This window comes from Sparus aurata, chromosome 7 (genome assembly GCF_900880675.1).
Source record: "Sparus aurata chromosome 7, fSpaAur1.1, whole genome shotgun sequence".
In the NCBI taxonomy this organism is placed as follows: Eukaryota; Metazoa; Chordata; class Actinopteri; order Spariformes; family Sparidae; genus Sparus; species Sparus aurata.
In genome coordinates, this window is record NC_044193.1 from 14,587,547 (window position 1) to 14,610,869 (window position 23,323).

The following is a 23,323-nucleotide window of genomic DNA, read 5'->3' on the forward strand; positions in this document are numbered from 1 at the left end:
GGCAAGGTGTTGGAATAAAAATATGTGTAGATTTTAAATAATAAGGGACCAAGCACAAACCCTTGTGGTACCCCCTTGGTTGTTAGGTTGCCAGTGTTTGTGTTGACAAATAAACAAAAAGAAGTGTACTACAGTTTTACTTTTAGATTCCCTTCAGGAGCTCCTTGCTTTAAGGTTATAATGTCATATCTCTTGTTTTCTGCCTTAAAAGGAGCCACAAATGTTTAATATACCCCCACTGTAAATTTTCTTTAATGTATAATGCCCACAAACATCAATCAGGAAGCACACAGAACACACTAATTTTGCAGCTTTATTTATAGTAAAAATACTTTAGATACATACAAGCTGTACATAAACCGTCTCAAGAAAGTCAACATAAAAGTTTCCTTATGGAAAAGAAAACAGGCAAAATGAAAAGATACAAGGCAGAAACATGAGAAAAATATCATGAATATTTGCACTGCTTTGAAAAAGTGTGCAAGTACAAGGCATTTGTTTTCACAATGTTGAGAGTCTGAAACTTTCTATCACTCCATACGAGGAAGCATGAACTTGAAATCAAATTAATTTTGCTGAATATTAGCAACAGCTATTTCCAAACTTTCTCAACTCTCTCTCTTTAGCAGGATCAGATTTGATTTCCAAGGCGGTGAGGTTTATTATATCATCAGTCCATAACAAGAGTAAATGTGATGAATCCTCAGTTTTCTAACATTAAGTTACGTTTTCACTGTGTGATTGGATTTGTGCCATTCTCAACAACATAAATCCCTGTAATCTTTTTTTTAAGAAACATCCACTCAACCCAAATCCTTGCATGGCACAATATAGGGGCGTAAAATAACACAATGGTGAGCCTCCAGATGTCGTGTGCCAACAGTGAGCAGGTGTGAATAGTTTTGTTACAGTGTCCACACTAGTTACGGTTTCTTCCAGAGCACATAACTGATTTGATTTTCCTATTTACATCATGAAATCAGAAGGCGATGTTCACAAGTGGCACTGCTGTATGTGGCATTTTGGTCATCTGTTTATGTTGAAAGTAGAACCCGGAGGCGGATGGGATGCTTAATGAACTATCGGCAACCTTTTTGTGCATTACATTAGCTGCCTATTTCAATACTTCAGTACTTTTTGGTGATTATTCTCAGCGGTGTGGCAAAAATACAAGCTTGAGAGAGCGTTGTATCCTTCGCCACACAAATACAGACGCGCGGCCCTGCAATGTAAGCCTTTTCCTCTACAAACACTAATCTGTGACCAAACAGCGGCTTATAAAGTGATTGAATCAATATCAAATGAAGAGGCTCATGTAAAGAGCCGTAAATGTGATAAAATATAAAACTTTTCCTCACTGCATCTACATGCTCGCCATTTCGCTCATCATCAAACCCACTTGTTTTATAAAACTATATCAAATACAATCATTTTTTGCCCACCACTAAGTCAATTTGTGTGCAATGGTTTTTTCCCCCCTACATCTCTATGAGACTATTCTTTCTTGGTCCTGTCACTCAGAGTCTCAATGGTGTGCAGACACCTACGGTTTCAAGCTGGCAGTGCTCCAAGTTATCTCCCACCTCATCTGCTGATATCATCCTGGTTTCTTGCGTCCTGTTCTGCAGCTCGAATGACTACGAGGCAGAAGTCTTGACACGTTGTCCGCTTCCTCGGTCCCAGATGCCGACGGCTCCTCACTCATTCAGGGATAAGATGATGTCATCCTCAAGGTCAGAGTTGTCCGAGCTGTCTGTGTGCGAGATAGACAAATACAGATTTAGAAAAAGAGCGGAGACTCGGTGCTTCATAGGTCAGTGGGTGAGGAGTAAAACTGCCAAAATAGCAAAAAACTAAGCGGCTTTGGCAAAATGTAAAATAGCACTGCATCCATATTTTTGTCGTTACGTCTGGAATAAAAGCAAGACAGCAGTTTTTAAATTCCACTGGGAGGACAACATTTACTTCACAGTGACCAGACAAGCATGAAGGCACGGAAAGTAGACCAAACATCGGCCTAGCTGCATCATTAACCTGAGACTTCAGATCAGGGCCCCATTCTTCAAATGCAGCTTAATTTATTGAGGCCAACATGCTGCTATCAGGCTAAAAGCTCCTGTTATTTCTCATCCAGCTAGGTGGTTATTAACACCCTGGTAGAGTTTCAATTACAGTGCACTCTACTCTCGAGCAGAGAGTTAAAGCCTTTTTAAGTATTCATATACATAATTGTGCACCGATCACACAATTGCACTTACATGAGGTAGGTGTGCTGGAAAGCCTCCCAGCATGCAATTGGGAAATAGATTCAGGGACAAAAGTCTGATCTTATGTGTACTAGCATCATCGCTTCCATTGTTATTTTGTTCTACTGTACATTGGGCTCTACAAAATGTTCTCCAGTTTATACAATACCGTCATTATGAGTGAAGGCGGTTATTCCACGAGTGATGTTGTGTTTGAGTTCAGACAGATTAAATTCCATGGACAGGCAGCAGTGTGCACGGAATAACTTAGCTGCAGCTTTTGTAAGATTATAACAATTTAGACATTTTTTTTCCCATTCTATTACAGTCTGTATTGATGATCAAGAGCAATTCATAACTCTTACTGCTCAAATGACAAAACAACATCGTAACATCACAAGTAAATGTCCAGATGTCAACATTCAAGTTTTAGTTGAATTCATATATTTCTGATTTTTGGGTTGATTCTCTTATTTATTTAAAAAATAATAATAATCTATTTTTGGCCCTTTCCCCTTTATTTATTGATTTTATTATCTGACCTTTATTCATAGCACTACTGAGGAGTGACAGAAATGGGCTAAGAGAGAGGGGATGACATGCAGCAAAGGATTCTGATTTTTTTTCTGTTTTGTATTTAATCATATTTAACTACCTAAAGATAAAAATGGTAACAATTCCTTATTAAAATGTCTAACGAAGGTAAAAATTTGTGGACCTTTATTCCAGATTTTCCTGAGGTGTGCACAGACTTTATCCCAAACATTTTCATTAATGTTTCAAACCCACAGAAATTTGGTCCTTTTAGTTAAGGTGACAGCAGGTTCCATTTAGTCACCTCATGCGCCAGCTTTCAGGGAAACATCAGATGACACATCAGAGCGTGTGGAAGGCAGTTGGCAAATGTGACTTAAGGTAATAAAGTGAATACATCGTCAATACACTCATCTGTGAAGGTTTCTGTCTCCATCACGTCCAATAGATTTTAATCGCCAATGTTGTTTAACAATGAAGACAACTCCCATGATCCCACGCTTTTTATGTGGAGAGCCCAATGGCAGGAATTACATACTATACAATTTAATTTGTATACCAGCTTCAAAGAACTGAAAAATCCTGACTTTTGTCAAATCATCTGAGGCCAAAGCCAAGATAATACAAATAATCAAACAAAATAAAAATGGAAGGCAAAATTTTATAAGAAGCACAACTCACCATTGTCGCCATCGTCCAGATCAACATCGTCATTATCGGAGTCATCGTCATCGTTGTCATCGTCATCGTCGTCATCCCCGACGTCGACGTCATCTCCGAGAAGCCGTGCCACCTCTTCATCGGAGGGAGAGAACTCATCGTTGCCATCGTCCTCCTCTTCGTCATCCTCATCCTCTCCGCCATTCTCGTTCTCCAGCTCGGCAATGAGGGGATCTGTATCAACATCGTCGTCTGAATCCTCGTCATCGTCGTCATCTTCTTCCTGATCGTCATCCTCCTAACAGAAAAAGGTAAATAATAGTTTTTAATCTCTGCCCAAATACGCATTGCAAAATCCAAATTATTAAAATAAATAAATAATAATAATAAATAATTAAGAACCTGATCCTCTTCATCCTCCTCCTCTTCCTCTGCGAGTCTTTGCCGACCAACTTCATACAGCCTGCACACTGTGTCAGTGTTTACAGAGTCTTGGTTCTACAGGAGAGGCAAGAGGAAAAATGATTAAACATATATAAAATGAATTAATACACAAAATATTCTAAAAGTCTCATTTGACAAGAATTTACCTCGATCACAGCCAAGTAGCAGTCTTTGGTATCAGTACAAAGGTCAAATATATTCCTTTTGACATCAATCGTGGCTGAGAAGAGAGCGAAGAACGTGTCGGAAGTCAATAACATGGTAAGATTTTGAACTAATTAACAAGAAGTGGGACAGAAAGGGCAAAACATCTTAAGTATCAAAAAGACGAGGAGATAAGATCAGTGAGAGGGCCCTGTGGGCAGGACGCCTTACCAATTGGCTTGTAGTCTGTGGCGTTAAACGTCCTGAACGATGAACCAAATGGACTTTTCATCTGCATCTCCATCATGTCGTCTTCATCATCAGCCTGCAACATTGCTGCAAAAAAGCAAAGAGCCACAGTATGAGTGAGGGAGTAAATAAAAACTGTGCACAGCGAGTTGCCATGCCGTGCTCTGGGCTCCTGAGAGGATCGACTGGCCGTTGTCTGGGCAGAGCCATTACGACACGCCCATGGCTCTTCCTGTGGGGTGGCGTGAACCAGCTGGTTCTCTCTGTTGCCGCTCCAACACTGAACCTCCTGCCCATATGGCTCTGAGCGACTGTGGCGCACACACACACCTCGACAGGCTCCATTCACACCTCTCCGCAAATACACAAGTGCTCACTTTGCTTCATAATTACCAGACTTTCACTCAACCGCACCTTTCACACACTCGCACCGACTGTTGAGCGAGTTGTGGGCACGAAGCCAGACACGGCACATTACCCATTGTGCAGCAGCTTCTCTATTTACCTCCATAGATGACGGTGCCGTTGTTGTTGAAGACTATTCTGCACTGGTCCAGAGCAGGAACTGTGTGGAGGAGGTGGAAGGTCCGCAGATCCCACTGAAATGCCAACTAAGGACCATTACACTCTTTTTCATTTGTATCAACTAAATCTGCTGCAAACTTAATTACACAGCTATAAAAACCATCCCCAGGGTGGTAAAATCAATTTTCAGTGCAATAAATATTTAATGTTAAGCAGTGAAATAAAAGCTCAATAGTCATCCCATCATTGGAGCAACTACTAATTTAAACACTGATCTATATTTATTTTTCAGATTAATGGAATATTCTCATGTGGAATCATTACTTAGGTGCAGTGTTAAAGATTGCTTGTGGGTCTCTTAAATGCTGTAGCACTTTTTTTCAATGTAAGGCGACGTAAACACACACATTTAAATGACCATAGACATTTTCTAACAGTTATTTTAGCAGCCACTAAAAACACATTTTCATTTTTCAAATTATATAGATATATTTTAACCACTGTAAGCACTCAATGTCCTGCCAAACACTCTGGAAAAAGGTATACATGATATGTTTAGCTATGCAAGCTTAATGGCTCTAAGGGATGGAAATATCTGTCAGATATTGCTCCAGAATGAAAATATCTCAACAGCCACTGGATGAGTTGGCTTTACATTTTGTGATTTTTGAGATAACGCAGATAAATCCTATTGACTTCAGTGATCCCTTAACTTTTCATCCAGGGCGGGCCTCAGATCAAACCTGTATGTGACTTTAAGCATGTTCTCGAGTGCCTCACCTTAGAGCCTCTCACAGCTCTGCTAATACAGAGCAGCGACACCCACACACATAGCTGTGTCATTGCGTGGATGTTAGCATGCTGATGCATTTAGCTAAGTACAGCCTCTCAGACCTGCTAGACTCTCAAGTCTCAAGGATACGATTTCTGTGTTGACGATGACCTCCATGCCATTTGGATGGAACACGCCGCTGATGTTCATGTTGAACTTGTCAAACTTGTGGATGGCCTGAGCCGTGCGCACATCCCACAGCACGCCGTCATTCAGCACCAGGTCGTCTGTTGGGTTGAAGGTGGCACAGTTCCTCTTGTAGTTGTTGGCCAGGTCCGGGTTGTTCAGAGTTTGAGTTAACTGACCCGTCTGGATATCATAAATCTGTCAAGGAGAAGGAGCAGAACATGAGCATTTTTGTTGTCTCATTTCATTTCATATTATCAAGTTAAAAAAAATGCAGTCATACGTACTCGTGCTATATGTTCCTTGGTCCCGATGACCCGGTCTTGTGAAAGCTTACTAAACTCCACATAATGGTCGCCTGGAAAGGAATGCCTAAAGACAACAAGAGCAACGTCTCAACATTTAATCAAAACCACAGAGGCAGTTTGAGTACAGAAGCTGAGTTTAAAACGCTGTAGAACAAATCTGAACCCATCGGCAGAGTCTCAGGATTGCCTTGGCTCAAAGTGTGCAGATGAATGAAGCCAAGTGCTTGTGTCCCATGAACTGAAGCTTCTGCCCTCAGGCCGTTAGTGTGCATAATTAAACAGCATGTCTCTATCTCCTTTCAGCAGCTCCCTCTTTTCGACAGCATAAAGCAGCAGAGAATATCACATGCATGGAGGCAGTGGGATCACAGAGTGGCTCAATTCAACTGTTGATCGATTCCAACTCCGTTGTCAGACAGCAGTCACGTAGTACACACTTTCTGGTAAATCTGCACTACAAATGTTTCAGTATTTCAGATTTGTTTACGTCGATGCATTTTGGATGTCACTGGTCAGAATATCGGTTGAATAACTTACTTCATGATGAAGACTGACTTCATGCCCCACAGAGCAGACAGGGGGTAATTCCAAGAGGCTGACGTTAAGAGCAAAGAACCATCCTAAAAATATAAAATACGCCGGTTAAAGATCCCCACCACACATGTTTTAAGACATATAAACATACATATAACTTTTGTCTGACTTCAAATTACAAAAAAATGGAATCTGAATATGCAAGTTGTTTTCATTTCAAAAAGTTAAATGCAGGAGGTAATATGTCTCCTACTTCACTGTAAGCACTGGAGGCTTCACGTTTCCACAACACACTGAAAGTTACACGATTGACGTCCAAGCAAAAGTCAGATATTCATGTAAAGTAACACATTTTCAATAGAGGGTTGACTTTAAAAATCGTACATGTAAGAGGACCAGTAAGACTACATTCAGCAACAAAAGCAAAACACTGCATGCAATTGTTGATATTCAAGTAGTTTCCTCTACAGACCCGTGAGGGCTCCAGGTGAGTGATGGCTGAACTGTGACAGCTGTAGCTAGCTTCCTCCTGGCCTGTGAAAACATTGTATAGCTTGAGCTGGCCTGTGCACGTCCCGAGCATGAGGAACCGCTCGCGAGCTGAGAAGGCACAACACATGAATCCGCTCTCGTCCTCGTCTGCCTCCCTGAACACCGAGATGGGACGGAACCTGGGGAACGGGAAAAATAAAGAATGTAGAGGAATGCTCGTTGAAGGAGCACATTCGGTCAAGCAGCAGTCATGAATGTAAGAAAGCCACCTACCTGCTGAAGATAAGATGTCTGTCAAAGCAGCCTCCGTCCACTCCTCCGTATTTAGGATATACAACTCTTCGTGTGTGTCTGGATGTAAAGTTGATGGGTGCTTGGCGTCTCTGTTTGGGCTCGGGGCATTGATGGGGGGTGAAGAGAGAGAAGGGCGGGCACGTTGCCACAGGGTTCTTGCAGCGTGAATGCTGTTCCCTCAGGTACTCTGTGATGATGCTGTCTAACGCAGGGGGGGAGGGCAGGTGCCTGTCAAACTGCTTCTTCATGGCTGGACTCTGGCTGAAGGCCCCGTGGTCAGACTTCTGTCTCAGCACCCGAGGTTTCTTGCAGCTCACGGCAGCACAACCTGCTTGCCGTTCGCGCGAGAAAACGATTCGTCCAGTCAGTGGGGAGCCGTTGCTACAGTGGGGGACAGACGTTGAGGGGAAAGCAGCAGAAGATGACCCAGCCGGTTGTGATGTTGAGGGGCGTGTTTGTGGATTGCTGGATCCTGGGGTGGATGAATGAGATGGATGGTTTCCGAGTCTTGACCCAACACCATTGGCCAGCCGTGGAGTGCGAGGTAGAGTAGAACCAGGGGGGACAGGAAGGGGAGGAGCGACAGGAGGGAAAGCAGAGGGTGAATGTGATGAATGAGACAGACATGCCATCGGGAGCTCTGCCTCCTTGGTGAGTGTGGTGGCTGTGTCGTGAAGGCCTTTGGCCACGAGGTGGTTCCTAATCAGAAGCAGCAGCTCTTTCTCAGGGAAGGAGATCCTGGACTGAGCGACCACACTGGCCCTCTGCAGCCATGCCAGAGACACGTCCGTACCTATCAGCAGCGGTTTCCCAGAGATCCTTTCTATGAGCTCGGCCGCGAACTTACAAAACTTGACATGTTCGCTGCGTTTGTCCTGGAGCACCGGCTCCTTCATGAGCTGCTGGATGTGTCCGCTGCTGAACAGCGGCAGCTTGCTGATGATCTGTCTGACGGAGCTGGAGCGAGACAGGCCCACCAGAGCTTTACAGGCCAGAGCTCGGATCTGATCTGCATCTGTAATGGGCATCTTCACTGTCAGCAGGGACAGCAGAACCTAGACGACAGACGCAGATGGGAAGTTAAAAACACTGGCTGACAGAACTGTGTCAGAAGTATGGGTGTGTGTTTTTGTGTCATTGTGTCAAAATGTGGTCCTGCAGATACCTACTCTAGCGTGAAATTACGAAATTATGAAATTATGTGTAGTTATGGTTGGGTGAGGTTCCATCACATCAATTGATGTGTGGCTTTCAAGTTATTTTCATGAAAATGAATAATGTAAAAATAAGTAATAATGGATAGTAAGTGATAGACCTACTGCTGGTCGAGATAAGGTCAGGCTTTGGAGTCAGAGGTCAGACAGAAAAATGTGCCATGTCTGTCATAATGCCTGGCCAAAACACTGAACTCCATCTCTACTGCACCTTTCATGGCAGCTCCACTGAATTCCGTGTGCAGTGTGTGTGTGTGTGTGTGTGTGTGTGTGTGTGTGTGCGTTTATGGGTGAATGAGAGGCTTTATAAGCTGCTTTAAAAAAGTATGCAATGTTCCCAAGTTAAAGCGACTACATTAAATCAAGTCCATTTGCCGCCTGTCACAATGCCCAAATGCGTCCCGAAATTTCAGCCAATGCCACATCTTTAAACATTCTTACAGCCTGACGGGAAAGACTATAAACTTGTCTTTTGTCAGCGCTTAAAAGAGTTTTTAGCACAGCCTTGAATAAATAAAAATCAGTCAGGCTTTGGTGGCTGGTATAAATTAACGTACCTTGATGCCATTGTTAGACTGCACCACATTCCACATCTTAGTGAGCACACTCTCGCTGGCTTTGGTCTGCTGTGGCAGGCGGCGGCGGGGGGTGCCGGCGATGAACTTGCCAATGCTGGACATGCGTTTGTCGGGCGCACAGACGCAGTTGATGACGACCTGCAGAGCCGACTTCTGAATCTCGGCGTCGTTTACAAAAACCTCTCCCTCTGCCACCGCCAGGACTATACTCATTCCTGTGAGGAAAAACAAATAAAAAACGAACAATTAAATGAAAAACCTTGCCGGTAAATAACACTTGGAGCTGCGCCATCGCTCAGCAGGGCCAGGAACACAGTCGTTATGAGATAAACAAAGATCAAAACACAAAGCTACCGCATGTTATTACTTTCTGTGGAAATCAATACTTATTTGAATTTTCATTGCACCAGATTTACAAAAAGCACTGAACCAGTGCATGATGGACACATTTGCTTGAATAGAATAGTGACAATTGGTTGTATACAAGCATTGTTTTATAAAAATGTTCTATATAAAATAAAAACAATCACTTAAGGAAGAGATAAAGATATTTCTAAACCACATTTCAGGAGTGCCTGACAACAACTTATACTAACGTTTTGATAAGACCTACCAACAGTGGAAACAGTAGATCCTCCCTCATCAAGCACAGCGACAGCCTCAGACAGCAACAGCTGCGTCTTTGGAACAACTGTGAGGATACTCAGGATGTCAAGGGCATAACGCACAGTATCGCTCCTACAGGGAACAGGGGAAAGATAATCACAAGTCATTTACTGTATGGAAGTGGGAGCTGGTCTTAACAATATGTAAAACAGGGAAAGGTATATGATCAGAATGACTCGTACTATACCTGCCATAGTAGGTCCTCCAGTCACAGGCGATGGAGATGAGCTGCAGGAGGAGCTGGACACATGATAGCTTGTGAAAGACCTCCGCTGGTTCCCAGTAAAGTCGCAGTGGGCCGTACTCTATCAGAAACTCCATCATTTCCACCACCTGCTCACGACTGTAGCTGACCGCCTGGCGAAAAAGAATGGAAATTCTATCAACAACTAAAGCAGCAAAACAGCACAAAGAAATATGGCATCTGTTTGACACAAATTTCCCTCATCCTTTGTCCTCTGCGCACCTTATAGTACGGCTGGGAGTGAATGGGGGCGCCCCCCTCCGTGCGCTGCAGGGACTGCTTCACCTGCTCCACCTTGATTGCCAGATGGGCCTCGAAGTACCTGCGCAGGGCCATGCAGGTGTGCTTGGCCGTCTGCCTGCTGGAGAAAATCTCATCATCACTCAGCCGTGCTCCCTGGTCCTCCGGGTTCAGGATCTCCAGTGTGCTAATCTGGAAACAGTCAGATCATATCACATTTTAGCACAAAATCAACGTCTGTTTTGATGTGATGCTGCACCGACTTCTCAGTTTATCAGCCCTTGAAATAAATTGTATTTTCATGGTTGAGTTTCCATGGTTACGGTCACATGTGGTTTGTCCTACCAGATTGACGAGGCGTCGGAGCCCGTCCTGCCTGTCGAAGAGCTCCAGGACGGCACGGAAAGAAAAGGAGATGGAGAAGAACATGGTGGCGTGGCAGCAGCCGGACGCATGTGAGCATTCCAGCAGCCACAGCGTGTAACCAACCACATCTGACAGGATGGAGTGGGGCAGCATGCACACCTTGAGCGAAGAGGACACACCAGTGAATGCAAATGAGCACTGCGACTGGAGTCATGTAATGCTGACATAGTATACCTAAATATTTGGCACAATTGATAGTTTTAGATACATTTTGAATATGTCCATTGCTCCTTTAACCTTAAGGGGGCCGATTATGTTTTATACATAAATGCGAAAGATCTTCGACACCAACAGAAGCTCATCTCTCCCATAGAAAAAAATGCTCCTGAAATGCCTCGTCAGTCGTGTCGCATTTATTACTGCAACTTTGTGACATCACACTACGTTAACATGTCATACATTTGAATAATTTATGCCTAGTAACTCAGCCCTGCATGTAAGAATTGATTTAGCACAGCTGCTCTGTTGTTGTTAGTGGTGCCGGTTGAGGCATGTGTGAGCTGACCAATCAGAGGAGACTGGGGGGCTTTAAAGAGACAGAAGCTAAAACAGAGCGTTTCACACAGAGGGGGAATACAGAGCAGCAGCACTGAACAGTATGAAAAAACAGATGTGTTTATTGAGCACTAAGACATGTAAACCTCTTCTAGTAGTAACCCAAAATACAATTATTATGAAAATAAGCTTAATATCTCTCCTTTCACTCACTAAATTGTAAAGTGGCTGTTGGGTTCATTTAAAGACAACTTTTGAGATACATCACAATATTACCATTCCAGATAATCCCATAGCACAATGCAATATAATGACACATTGCACACATTACATTATCATCATGTAAAGCTGCAAGAAATGTTTCGCTGGCATAATTCTGACAATTCTCATTCATTCACTCATTGTGCATTTGCATGACGCGTGTCAGCTCTGTACCCTTTCCATGGCGTCCTGGTTATAGGCAAGGTAGTAGAGGCACAGAGACACTCCAGTGGCAGCCATAGACGGCCTGGGGATTTCCAGCAACTTCTGAACTCCTCCGTGAGCCACAAACTCGGCAGCAAACTTTTTATGCAGCAGCAGTGATGCCAGGTACTGCGAGAAGAGAGAAAAAAGTAGAGAAATAAGACTAAAAGGCTTGACCTCATGTTACGGCAACATGTAGGGTCAACTACAGAGGATACGCGTTTTCACCTTAAGAGCCTCAAAGGTGAGCTGCACATCATTGGTCTGCTTTAGATCCATATAATGCATGAGCAGCTCACGAGCGCCCATCTGCATGAACACCGCCAGCAGCTGCAAGTAGAAGCATCAAGAACAAGTAAATTAGCTTTACTATAGACCCTTTTTAAGGACTAGTTGCTAGAACAGAACATAAAAATCCTATTTGTGCCTTCAAGACCGCTTTTTCATAGACTGAGAATAGACTAATTTCTTTAATCATAATTAATGGAGACTGACATCTGCTGGAGACTCTGTGACAAGACAAGAGGAATACATATTTTTCATAAAATGATAAACAGAGCACAGACACACCTCCTGATACTCTCCCAGGGGTGTGAGATACTGCAGGATGAGCCGTTGCTCGATCTCTGGGGTCAGGGGGTAGAGATGATAGTTGTTGCCAATCACCCAGGGGCTCATCTCAGACCAGCTGCTGTTGGAGAGCTCACTGAAGTTCCTCTCTGGCTCTGGCAAAGAGAAATTCAGCTTGTGTTTCGAGGTCCTGCCACTCTCCCTCTCTGCCCTCCTCCTTAGGTACCCGCTGCCATCAGATATGCTTTGGTGTGTAAGCAAACCCGGGGCAGACATGGGCTTCATCATGGTCTTTACGGCCGAGTTGGCGCGGCTGCTCGTCTTATGAGGGGAGCTGAGGCGGAACGAAAGCTCGTTTTCAGGCTCGATGGTCGAGAGAGGTATTCCGCCATCCTCTTCTGGCCCCGCCCCCTCCCTTTCGCCTCCGTTCCTGCCCGGCGTGAAGGGCGTCTCTTCAAAGCCCCCGTCAATGGTTTCCTCATCCAAAGGTAGCAGAGGCTCACTCAGGGTCTTCCTGGGGCTCGGCCGTTTGATTTCCCTTTTGTTCTCAGCATCCTTATCCTGAAGCTCACGCAGCCGATGCAGCATCAAAGGCACCTATCAGATTGAAGCATGAAAAACAAGTTCATGGAAAGTTGCTCCTTCACACCAATCACCGACTAGGAGTAAATTTCCCCAATGCTTTGTGGGATAACACAATTTCACTAGCTGTTATGCCACCCTGTAGATCACTGTTTTCATTGAAATAAAACTGCCACTAACCAAAACAGAGTTCTCCTCCCTGTAGTTGGCTGCGATGTCCTGGTTCTCCATAGCGCCGGCCAACAAGCCCGTGGCATAGATTCTGAGGGGCTGCTCTGCCTCCTGAGCCCACTTAAACAGCCTTTCAACTATGCCCTCCTGAGGAGGACAAACACATGGAACTGGTGAATATAAGTGTAGAAACAAAAATATGGAGAGACAGACCAGTGATGATAATTACATTACCTACTTATCGTGCGCATCTTTCAATTTATCTATATAATGTTGTGTGGTTTCATTTAATTTAAGATTTATTTAGATGTTTCAATACTTTAATCACACTGAAATGAAAATAAGAAAGTTTATTGCTCTTTGAAATGTATTGTATGCTTTAATATTAGCATTATATCAGTGTATCATTTCTGGGACAACACATCATTCAACAAAAGTAGTAACCTCGACACGTTATTAAGAAAAACACTGAATAGTGTAGTTACTCTGCCCTATTTTCACTTTTTGGACAAATAGTATATGATGGCTTGAGATCACCTGCGCAGTTGAAAGAAAATATTTGATACTGTTGATACTTCAGATGAACCTTTAAAAGACTTTGTGACTTTAAAAAAAGAGTCCAGTAACAGTTTATCTATGTCCTCATGTCAACTGTCACAGCGCTGTGGTCAAAGTGTAACTAACTTGCAGGCTGGACTCTGACTCAGCAAACAAAAATGACATGCTCAGATACTGATGGTGTCCCTGGTTAACTAAATCAGATAAGGGTTGTTAATCAGCAACATTGATTCACTGATAACGCAGATCCCAAAGTACCTGAGCATCCTGCCTTTACCTTCTGTCCCTACTCAAAAGTCAACTGCTTCGATACCCAAGTCAGCTGTATTTCTTCTAATGCAGCTTTTCTCTTTGCTGTTGTGATGGTTGACTTGATAATTTATATCATAAAGTTCAACACAATAGTATAACGTTGCCAGCCAAAACTGTGACCATATTCCACTTTTATGCAGAATATGACAATATTCAGAATAAAGATCATGGTTCTGACAAGTGTTTTTTACTGTTCTTGTCCATTTACAGCAAGCTCTGTGTGTTGCCTTGACAACAATGTGCACGGCTAGGGGAGGGATGCAAAAAGAAAATCCCACATTTCTGATCAGAAGGAGAAACACATCTACTTTTACACATTATGGAAGGACTTGGATATCAACAGGTTGTAGAATATGCACACATTTCACAACAGGGAGGTTATGTTCATTAATCGGAGGAGGCACAGCTGCAATGGTATCAGGGTTTTGCCGTTATCAAAACGTCAGAAATAACCCACCTTTTCTTGAAAGACAACAGCCGTCTCCAATCCAGGCATGATGTTCTGGAGCAAGCGGCAAGCTGCTGCATTGAGGGAAAATTCTCTGCTGGTCATCACATAGCTGTTCACCAGCTAGAAAGTAAAACAGAAAAAAAACAAAACATAAATCACCTTGTGAGTCACACTAAAAGTCTGGCCTGAAAACAGTCTCCAATCAGTCCATTCTCACAGTGTTCATGAAGTCATCATTCTTGAAGAGGATCTTGAGCAGGTGCCCCAACACACATTCAGGATCAGCTCTCCCTAGTGGCCAAGAGGGAAATGTCAAAAACAAACACAGCACTTAAAATCCCTGTGAATCTTGCCACTATTTCTTCTAAATTTCTATCTTTTCTTCTCATACCAGGATGCCGATCGTCAAAAGGGTCTGGGTCGGCTTTGTGGTACTCCTCCGTCTCCTTCTCGACAAGCTCGGAGATCCTTAAAGTCAAAGCGCAACAACACATTTACCACCTTTAAGTCACACCCGGCAGAACACAGCATGTGAAACTAACTTCTCAGCAAACCAAGAGGGCGTGACCACTGACTTGGTGAGGATGTTAACCAGCTCCTGTGTGCTGCCTTGTTGTTCCCTCTCCCACTGTTCCAGTAGAGCAGTCAGCTCTGCCTTGGAGTCCACACTGGCAGACGCCGACGCCATAGCGCAGCCTGTCAAGATGGCATGTGCTTTTAATATTCATTCACATAGCTTTGATTCTGATTTTGTATAAAAAAAAATGGCAAGATGAAAAGACAACAAAGGGGGCTCAACAAGTTTATAGTTTCACTAGGAACAATTAGGAAGTGACATCTGCATTTTGATCCATGGAAAAGACTTTGATAAAAAGGGTCAGAAATTGTGGTTGACAGTGCACTTGATGCATTTGATGACTCTGGCGTTTGTGTGATATCTAATGCCAATGAAGGATGTGATCAGACTGAGTCAGCCAGAATGGTCAGTCAGCAATTACATAGAGAGAGAGATATTATAGTAGGGCTGCAGTGCATAAACCACTCATTACAAAAGGTGAATGCACGTTTGAGAGTTCATCCTTCCACAGAGACGTGGTCAAAACATGTTATGGAGTCAGATCCTGCACCATATTCTCGACACGTTGGCATGAGTAGTGTTCAATGAGAGAACAGTACAGGACTTAATGCTTCCCACAGTGAGGGGATCTGAAGGCTCTGTTTACGGTTTGGGTCCATCGGGTGCACTTAAGAGAGAGGCCTAACTGCAAATCAATACAAAGTTGTTTTGAGTGATCACCTTTACTCTGTGATAAAACATTTCTATCCTGATGATGGAGGCGCTTTCTCACAGGATGAATATGTCCCCCCCCCCCCCCCCCCCCCCCCCCCCATCCACTGGACATGAGAGCTGGCTGAATACTTAAGTGAGAAAATAAATTGATCGCATTCCTTTGGCTTTAAACTCAACCCAACTAATCATCTACTATAGCTTTTGTTAGATGGTCCTGTCAAATAATAAAATGGGAGAATATGCTTTTCAAAGACCTGACTTATAGAATGAATGCTAATGAGCACTGAAACTGACCCAATATCTTAATAAATGTCGCTAAGGTCGGCTGAACAAGGAGCGAAGCAGTAGTTTCGCTCCGTCGCTTCTCAAAACGTCTGTGGCTGTGGTTGTGTGTGTGTGTGCAGGTGCAGCAGCAGCCCCTCCAGGGACAACAACTGTCAAACACACAGGACTATGACTTTCAAGTTAGCATTCAGAGTAACACATCTTAGCATCTTTTCTGATTGTATTGGGGACTGCATTGTATGCTCTAACAGTCTGTGTGTGTCTCCCTACATCAACTCGTTGCTGATACTCACTGTGACAAACTCGAGATACTGCCTGTTGCGATATTTGGCTAACGTTAGCTAGCCTGTGGCTAAACAAGGAAGCTGGTCTACTTAGCTTGCTAACGACAAACGTATCCTGGATGTCTTGTGCTTTAGCTCACATTAAGTCTGGGCTGTACAGACACGTGTGGGGCATTACTTCAGATTCAGTGAATACTCGAGCCTGCCTGTACATGTAGCCCAGCACTGAGGTACTAGCTTGCAGCCTCACAGGTACACCTGGCTACTTAGTTAGCATGCTAACTTTACCTCGTTGTTCCGCTCAGTTCTTCTCCCGTTTAAGCAGATTGGCCGAGACTCGTATCCACCGATTTCAGTCCAAACTCGATCACTTCCGGGTGAGTATTTACGTATCGATCTCCGTTTCACAGCCAATGTGGAATTTGCTTTATTGTAGCTTTGTGTTCACGGTTTATTATCATTATGGCGAACACGTTCCACACGTCATCACACAAGCGACGGGACCACTTTTAATGACGTGCGACTCAACAGCCAAAACATTGCGAAATATCAATTTATTCTAATTGCAAAGCAGGTGTTACACATTTTGGTCTTTCAAGATCATACACATTTTATAAAAGATTTACAGTTATATAAAAACAATTACTTGAGCCGTGAGAGCAAATGGATAACTTTCAAATATACATTAGTAATATAAAAAGTATCATGGTGCAAACAAATATAGTTCAGTTTCATATAGTTGTTTTTTTTTACAGAAGACAAAAAATTACTGCTGTCATATTAAGAGAAAATGGTTCAGGATTCAGGGACTATAGTATGATTATGGTTTATATAATTTCAGTAAGCAATTCTTTTCTGCAGTGCATGCATACAAATGGCAATATAATATAAATGCCTTGATATCCACTAATAATCTTTTAGCAGTTAGTCAAAGGTAAACTTTTTTGTGTATTCTTTAAATTCACAGGTGAAATGCTTTTGTTTTACTTCTGAACATTAAACTTTAATAAGGTAAAAATTTCCCACATGTCAGAAAAAACTCCCAGCTAATCAGTAGAACTGATCAATTTAGTGATCCAATGCTGTGGAAAGTAAAAACCTTCATACACATACACTGCAATTACATCACAGTACAGCAGCAGGTAGCGGGATAGTTATCTGCATCAACTTTAAACTCATTGCCGTAAACAAAGTAAAGGTGTGATTTCCCTTTCCATGTGTAGGTCACCTTGGTGACGGGGATCAGCTCTATGGTTTGACGCTGCAGACAAACAGAGCAGACATGAGCATGTTACACAAACACAAAACTAAGCTTTCTTATCCCTTAACCAGTGCTGGATAAAGTACATTTACTCAACTACTACTATACTGTCCAATTTTGAAGAACTTACATTGCAGATTGTACTTTTACTAAAGTAACGTTAAAAATGCAGGACTTTAATTGTAACTCAGGTATTTTCAGACTCTTAATACTAACTCACCTAAGTAAAAGATCTAAGTACTTCTTCCACCACTGCCATCGACAAAATATTATTACTGTATATCTAATTAGTACCTGTTGTAGAATGCGTGATGACTGGGAGTATCTGCCCTGGTGTTCATTGACAAGGCGCTGTGAAGCATTCACCACTACGGGGTCTGGGAAGCCCATCACTGGGTACACCTGCACAGGGTTATCAGGAAACTATGAATCAGTGCTGAATCACCATCACTGCTGATGAAGTTCATTTACTGGTTGAGTGATCAAGCAAGTAGGGCTGCACAAGCATGAGATTTTCACGGTACGATAACCATCTCTGAAAATATCACAGTTTCACAGCGTTATACAATTATTATAATTGAGGTGATCAATTACAATGACCTTTAGTGGGACGAAAGCAAACATTCAATACCATGGATAAGAAAATGTACATGGTGAGATAGTCCTCAACGTTCATACCACGATATACCTTGAAACTGGTAAAGTGCTGCAGGCATACAAGCAAGACAACAAAAGCTGTGTTGGGTGAGGGGATGCTAATAAGGATTTGTACGCAAACAGATGTGACCTATTAAGATAAGGTCAGCGTAATTGGGCCAAACACAGTGTCTACACAGTAAATGCGTGGTTCATATTTATCAAAAACATAGTGAAAAAAAGCGTGTCAGTAGCTGCAGTATCACTCCTCCGTCACACAGACAGCATTCAGCCGTGATGTTCCTGTGTGGTCAACCACGTTTTGAAAGCCAAAAGCACAAAACAGCTTTCGAAATATGACTTCAAGCCTACATAGACGCTTCAGATCACAGTTAACACTGTAAAGCACAAGTAAAGGTGTTAATGTGTGCTGTGTAGACCACTGACTTAATCAATCTGAGAGGAAATGCATCCTGTAGTCACCATCTGTAAGGCTGTTATATAGATATTCCGGTGAAGGTACGTGTGGAACAAATGCACCACTGAAAAGCATGCTTGATTAACGTCTAATAAGTCAGGCAACATTTTCTTCACCAAAACCTGAGCAATCTACGTGTTTTATGTTTGAATGTTTCCATTTCATTTGTATTGTGCCCCCTGAGAAAGTGAGAAACGTACCATACACTGAGAGTCTCTGAAAAGCTCCTTCCCAGACACCTTGCTGAGGTTGTCCAGCTGCAGTCCGCTTGACTGTTCCACAACATAGTCTTCAGAGTGGTTGGTCCTGAAAACAGTTTATGCGGTTTAATTTTTACAACTGTTACATACCAATTAAAGGTACAAAATAATGATAAATGTTGATCTACAGATAAAAACAGTGTTGAAAGATAAACAGTATTAAGGAAGTAGCACCATTTCACAGTGAGGTTGATGTAGACCAGAAGCTGCTGTTTTCCTCGACATGTGTCACATTGCTTCGATCCTTGACCGTGGCAGTGGCTGCAACTACAAACAGAATAATGTTTAATAACCATCTGTATCTTTTAGGAGAAGCACAAACTGTACTGACCGTGTCAACTGTACTGAAGTAGAACGGCTAACCCTTACTTTTCCCTCCCTCTGCCATTGCAGTGGTGGCATCGATCCTCTCCGTGGCGGTAACCAGACCCATTGCACACCCAACAAACTTTCTGATGGGAGCAAGAAAAGAAATGAATATAATCAGATGATCTCGCTTAAGTTTTTAATGAAATCTTTTACATAAATAAAAATATGTGTAGATGACTTACATTACCAGCGCCGGCACAGTCTTTGCAAGGTTTTCTCCCCATTCCTACACAAACGTGGCAGCCCTGTGTATAAAATGTATCATCAGGAAAAGTCTGTAAAAGCATTTGTGAGAGCATTTTTCTTCTCAAAGCATGTGTTATATGTTTTACCTTCATGGATGATGTGTAGGGAACCTTGATGGTCTGTTTGCTATCCATAAAAAAACTGGGAGCTTGAGCAGGAATATCCCAAGGCCCTGGAGGTGACTGGGCGTAGGCATCCACTGGCTGGCCTGATCCAGATAAATCAACATGTTAGATTATCAGTAAGACTTACAGCAGGACTACTGCAACTGATGCACAGAGTAACAGTACTGTACCGTTGTACGGCTCGTGACTCCACTCTGTAGATCTAGATTCAGTGAAGGTTTCCAGGCGATACTAAAACAAAGCAGGGGGGCAGAACAAGATTAATTTTCTTCTTCTATCTGGTGATATTAAATGATCCACAGTCATTTACTTAGGTTACTTGGAGGGTTTTTTTCCAAACATGCACACATGAGCAGACCGCCTCTTACCCTGTAGGTATTGAATGCCTCCATGCCGGTGATCACGCCATCCTTTGCTGGTGCCGAGCTGTAGCAGCACTTGCTGGAGGCAAACAGGGCAAAAGCCTCCCGGGCAGTGTCTTCACTTATAGATGGGATACTGTCAGCGGCGAGAGGGAAGGGGAGTGAGATAAGGAAATATCATACAAGGTAATCTTTTAAGAGGAAGTGTGAGTTTCCCCAGTGCATGAAGTGCTTGGACTGCATTAACCATAAATCGCATTACAGGAACTGTTTTGTAATATCCTTGGCAGTTGGGTGGAAAAAAAGCAAACTAAGATTGAGCCTTACTTCCATTGTGGTTGCTCAGGTCCCGGTGTAGGCTGAGGGGCCGGGTACGCAGGCATCGGAGGGGGAAGATATCCACCTACAGCAGATTTGGAAGTTTTTGTATTGATTAGTTTCTTCACGCAAAGAGCAATCGTTCCTGAAGTATGTATGCTCAGTGGCCATTTTGTTAATGGTAAACCTGTTAAATTAAACACAACAGCTGAGCCAAAAATTCTGATTTTACACTACATTTAATGTAAAGTTTTATGGACGATGTTGGAGAGGCATTTATTTATTTGTATGTTTAATACTGAGGTTGTAGTTTGCAGTGGTTTTGTACTAGACTGCAATATATTAAGGTTTTTTCAATATAGTGCTGTTCAGTACAACAGCACTACAGCAGCCAACCAGCAGTAATGTGAATTCCCTCCACATACTTTGACAGTCCAGTCTACTGACCGCTCAAAGCGCTTTAAAACACTTTTCAGATTCACCCAGTCACACACTCAGTCATACACTGATGGCAGAGGCTCATCAGGAGCAATTTGGGCTACAGTATCTTGCTCAAGGACACTTGCAGCTAGGGGGAGCCAGGGTTCAAACCAGCAACCTCCCGATTACTAGACGACCCACCCTACCTCCTGAGCTACAATTAAATTGGAATTAATATATTGTTTCTGCACATGTGGGGGTAAAATTAGGTGATGTTGCTTCCCACTGGGACAGACACACAGCGGTAGCAAAACAGAATCTTAAGGATCTTAAAAGATTTAAGGATTGTTGAACTCCTCGCTGGTCGAAAGGCACAAAACAACGAGTTGGTCAAAACAGTTGTTGAAAAGAAACAGGCACCCAAATATTGTTCCCCAGACTTGATGCGACTTCATCTTGAAAATCTTGTTAACAGGTAGAGCAAAAGAGAGAGTGAATGTTGACTGAACTTTGTAAATAAACTTCTTTATCTGTGATCTCCACGATGTGCTGATCAGGAAGCAGGGCGCCTTCATCTCAAGGATCCTCCAACTGCGCTGTGACAAGGACCGTTATTTCAAGTCTTTCCTCCACAAACCTGAATCTCTCTTATTTGGCACATTTTAGCTTTAGAGTCAAATTCTATTCTATTTATATCTTCTGTCCCTGTTTAACCTAGCAGTATGGCAGGTGTATACATTTATATATTTGTAAATATATTTTGTTATTTTTACCATTCTTGTGTTTTATATTGTGTGTAAACCCTTCCTTACTACTGCTGTCAGACTCTACAGTCAGCACTGCTCCCAGTAGACCTCACTGTGCACACTGTGCAATAAAAACTGTATACATAACTCATTTCTCATTTTTGGTTTGCACTAACTGGGTAATTTTCATACCCATATTTATTATAATAACAATACACTGCCCACACTGTTTATATTTGTACATATTATGTATCTACAATTCTATTTATATTTATGCTCTAGCTCGTCTTCTCACCTTTTTATTATATTGTTTATTTTTTTTACTATTATTATTATTTATTATTATACTGAGCTGTCTTTTGGCTGCTGTGACACACAAACTTCCCCGTTTGCGGAACTAATAAAGGAATTTCTGATCCTGACTGTCAGTTTTTGTGATTTTAGGTGAATTGCTCATGTGACAGTGAAATTCCCCCAGTGGATAAATAAAGTAATGTCAATCAAAATGATTTCATTCGGATGTGGAAATCTAACCGTGTAACCACAGCTACTGTGAGAGAGTTCATGTTGCAGTAGGCTCTACTAAATACTGTACCTCCTCCTCCCGCCACTGTTCCTTCGTACCCAGGCATGTTGTCAAACATGCTGGCCGGAGGAGCGCTGGGGCCCTGGAAATCTGCAGCGGGTGGGGCGAACATTGCTATAAGAAACCAGAAGAACCAGTTGAGTCATGTGTGCGGATGAAGACTTTTACAGCTTAAATCTTGACAAGTTTTAATGCATTACACAAACAAATATCAACAGCTGGTGGCTCTCATGAGCATCCCGTCATCTTTACAGTACAACCAGATATATTGTTGGGTCCCCAACATGTTCCTACACGACAACACCTTAACATACAGATCTCATCGGGTGTGACTGACTTACCTTGCCCCTCCGTGTTATCCATTTTGAGACGTTTTACAGATACACTCAACACACACACACACACACACACACACACACTCACACACGTTTGGTTGACTTAACGACCACTATAACTAAAAAAAGAGTGGAAGCGTACACACACACATACACACACACCCCTCCACAGCCAGCCACCACCGCAGTGTTAGCAGCCTCAGGTAACCCTTACGTCAAGATGACGTCACTCAACTGTGCGTGTCCACTGTACTCGCGGCTCTGACGGAAGCGTGTGATTAAACGGTTTTCATCGCGTCCACGAAAAAGCAACACGGCCCAGGATAAAACAAAGCTTACACAAACACACACACACAAACATACACAAAAAACTCCATGGGTCTTACCTGGTGCCCCCGCCGCTGCCGGGACATAACCAGGATTTGCGACTCCATAAGTGCGGTCCTGGTGGCTGTAAGTAACGGGAAACGAAAGTTAAGAAAGTGGAGCAGAAAAACACAACGCCAAGTTTGGAGTAAAATCCCCAACAGGCGACGCTCACCTTAATAAAGGTCGGTGCTCCATGTCAAAAGTACCAAACAAGGAAACATAACCCGTCCAAGCCTTTATACGTGCGTGCTCTAATCACGATATCACGAATATAACCAACCATCATGTGACTGTAGACAAATCATTTACCTTTTATCACACCCCACCCCGCTGTGCAGCATGTCTGTCTGTCAGTCAGCTCCCGCCTCCTCTTCTTAAAAAAGGGAACAAAATTTGACTTTTTGTCGTGTTTTTTTGTTTGTTCAGCTTGAGAGCTCACACATAGATAAATGTCTATTTTATGGCAGCTTCTCATCCAGTTTAGGGAAGTCTCCCCCGCCTCAAAAAAAAAGACCTCCGTTCAGGAAGTGCGCAATATGTCATGAACTGAAAAACACATCAGAACGGGGGTACGGGGGAGGGGTACAGATCT

General features: G+C 42.9%; 2 protein-coding genes across 4 annotated transcripts; both read right to left on the bottom strand.

The window, feature by feature from the left end:
• Positions 1–300: 300 nt before the first annotated feature.
• On the bottom strand, positions 301–16,718 carry dcaf1 (ddb1 and cul4 associated factor 1). The gene is made up of 25 exons (XM_030422223.1): positions 16,509–16,718; positions 14,936–15,056; positions 14,752–14,828; positions 14,578–14,651; positions 14,367–14,480; positions 13,049–13,186; positions 12,287–12,883; positions 11,945–12,046; positions 11,687–11,845; positions 10,676–10,855; positions 10,313–10,522; positions 10,034–10,203; positions 9,794–9,918; positions 9,160–9,395; positions 7,368–8,443; positions 7,075–7,273; positions 6,606–6,688; positions 6,048–6,132; positions 5,725–5,958; positions 4,783–4,876; positions 4,260–4,364; positions 4,031–4,104; positions 3,843–3,938; positions 3,462–3,738; positions 301–1,753 (listed from the first exon to the last, which is right to left on the bottom strand). Exons 2-25 carry the CDS (start codon positions 15,046–15,048, stop codon positions 1,698–1,700), a joined length of 4,674 nt encoding a protein of 1,557 aa, XP_030278083.1. The 5' UTR covers positions 15,049–15,056; positions 16,509–16,718; the 3' UTR covers positions 301–1,697.
• Positions 16,719–16,757: 39 nt separating this feature from the next.
• ssuh2rs1 (ssu-2 homolog, related sequence 1) lies at positions 16,758–23,271 on the bottom strand. 3 transcript variants are annotated; one of them, XM_030422224.1, is made up of 13 exons: positions 23,041–23,271; positions 22,749–22,813; positions 22,037–22,141; positions 20,285–20,360; positions 19,964–20,093; positions 19,766–19,826; positions 19,557–19,678; positions 19,407–19,469; positions 19,225–19,307; positions 19,030–19,122; positions 18,796–18,901; positions 17,776–17,883; positions 16,758–17,481 (listed from the first exon to the last, which is right to left on the bottom strand). In XM_030422224.1, the coding sequence occupies exons 1-13, from the start codon at positions 23,070–23,072 to the stop codon at positions 17,341–17,343; spliced, it is 1,185 nt and encodes a 394-aa protein (XP_030278084.1). In that variant the 5' UTR covers positions 23,073–23,271; the 3' UTR covers positions 16,758–17,340. The 3 variants fall into 3 exon arrangements, with proteins under 3 accessions (XP_030278084.1, XP_030278085.1, XP_030278086.1); XM_030422225.1 differs by having other exon boundaries at positions 22,904–23,266; XM_030422226.1 differs by lacking the exons at positions 22,749–22,813; positions 23,041–23,271 and adding an exon at positions 22,369–22,540.
• Positions 23,272–23,323: the final 52 nt, after the last annotated feature.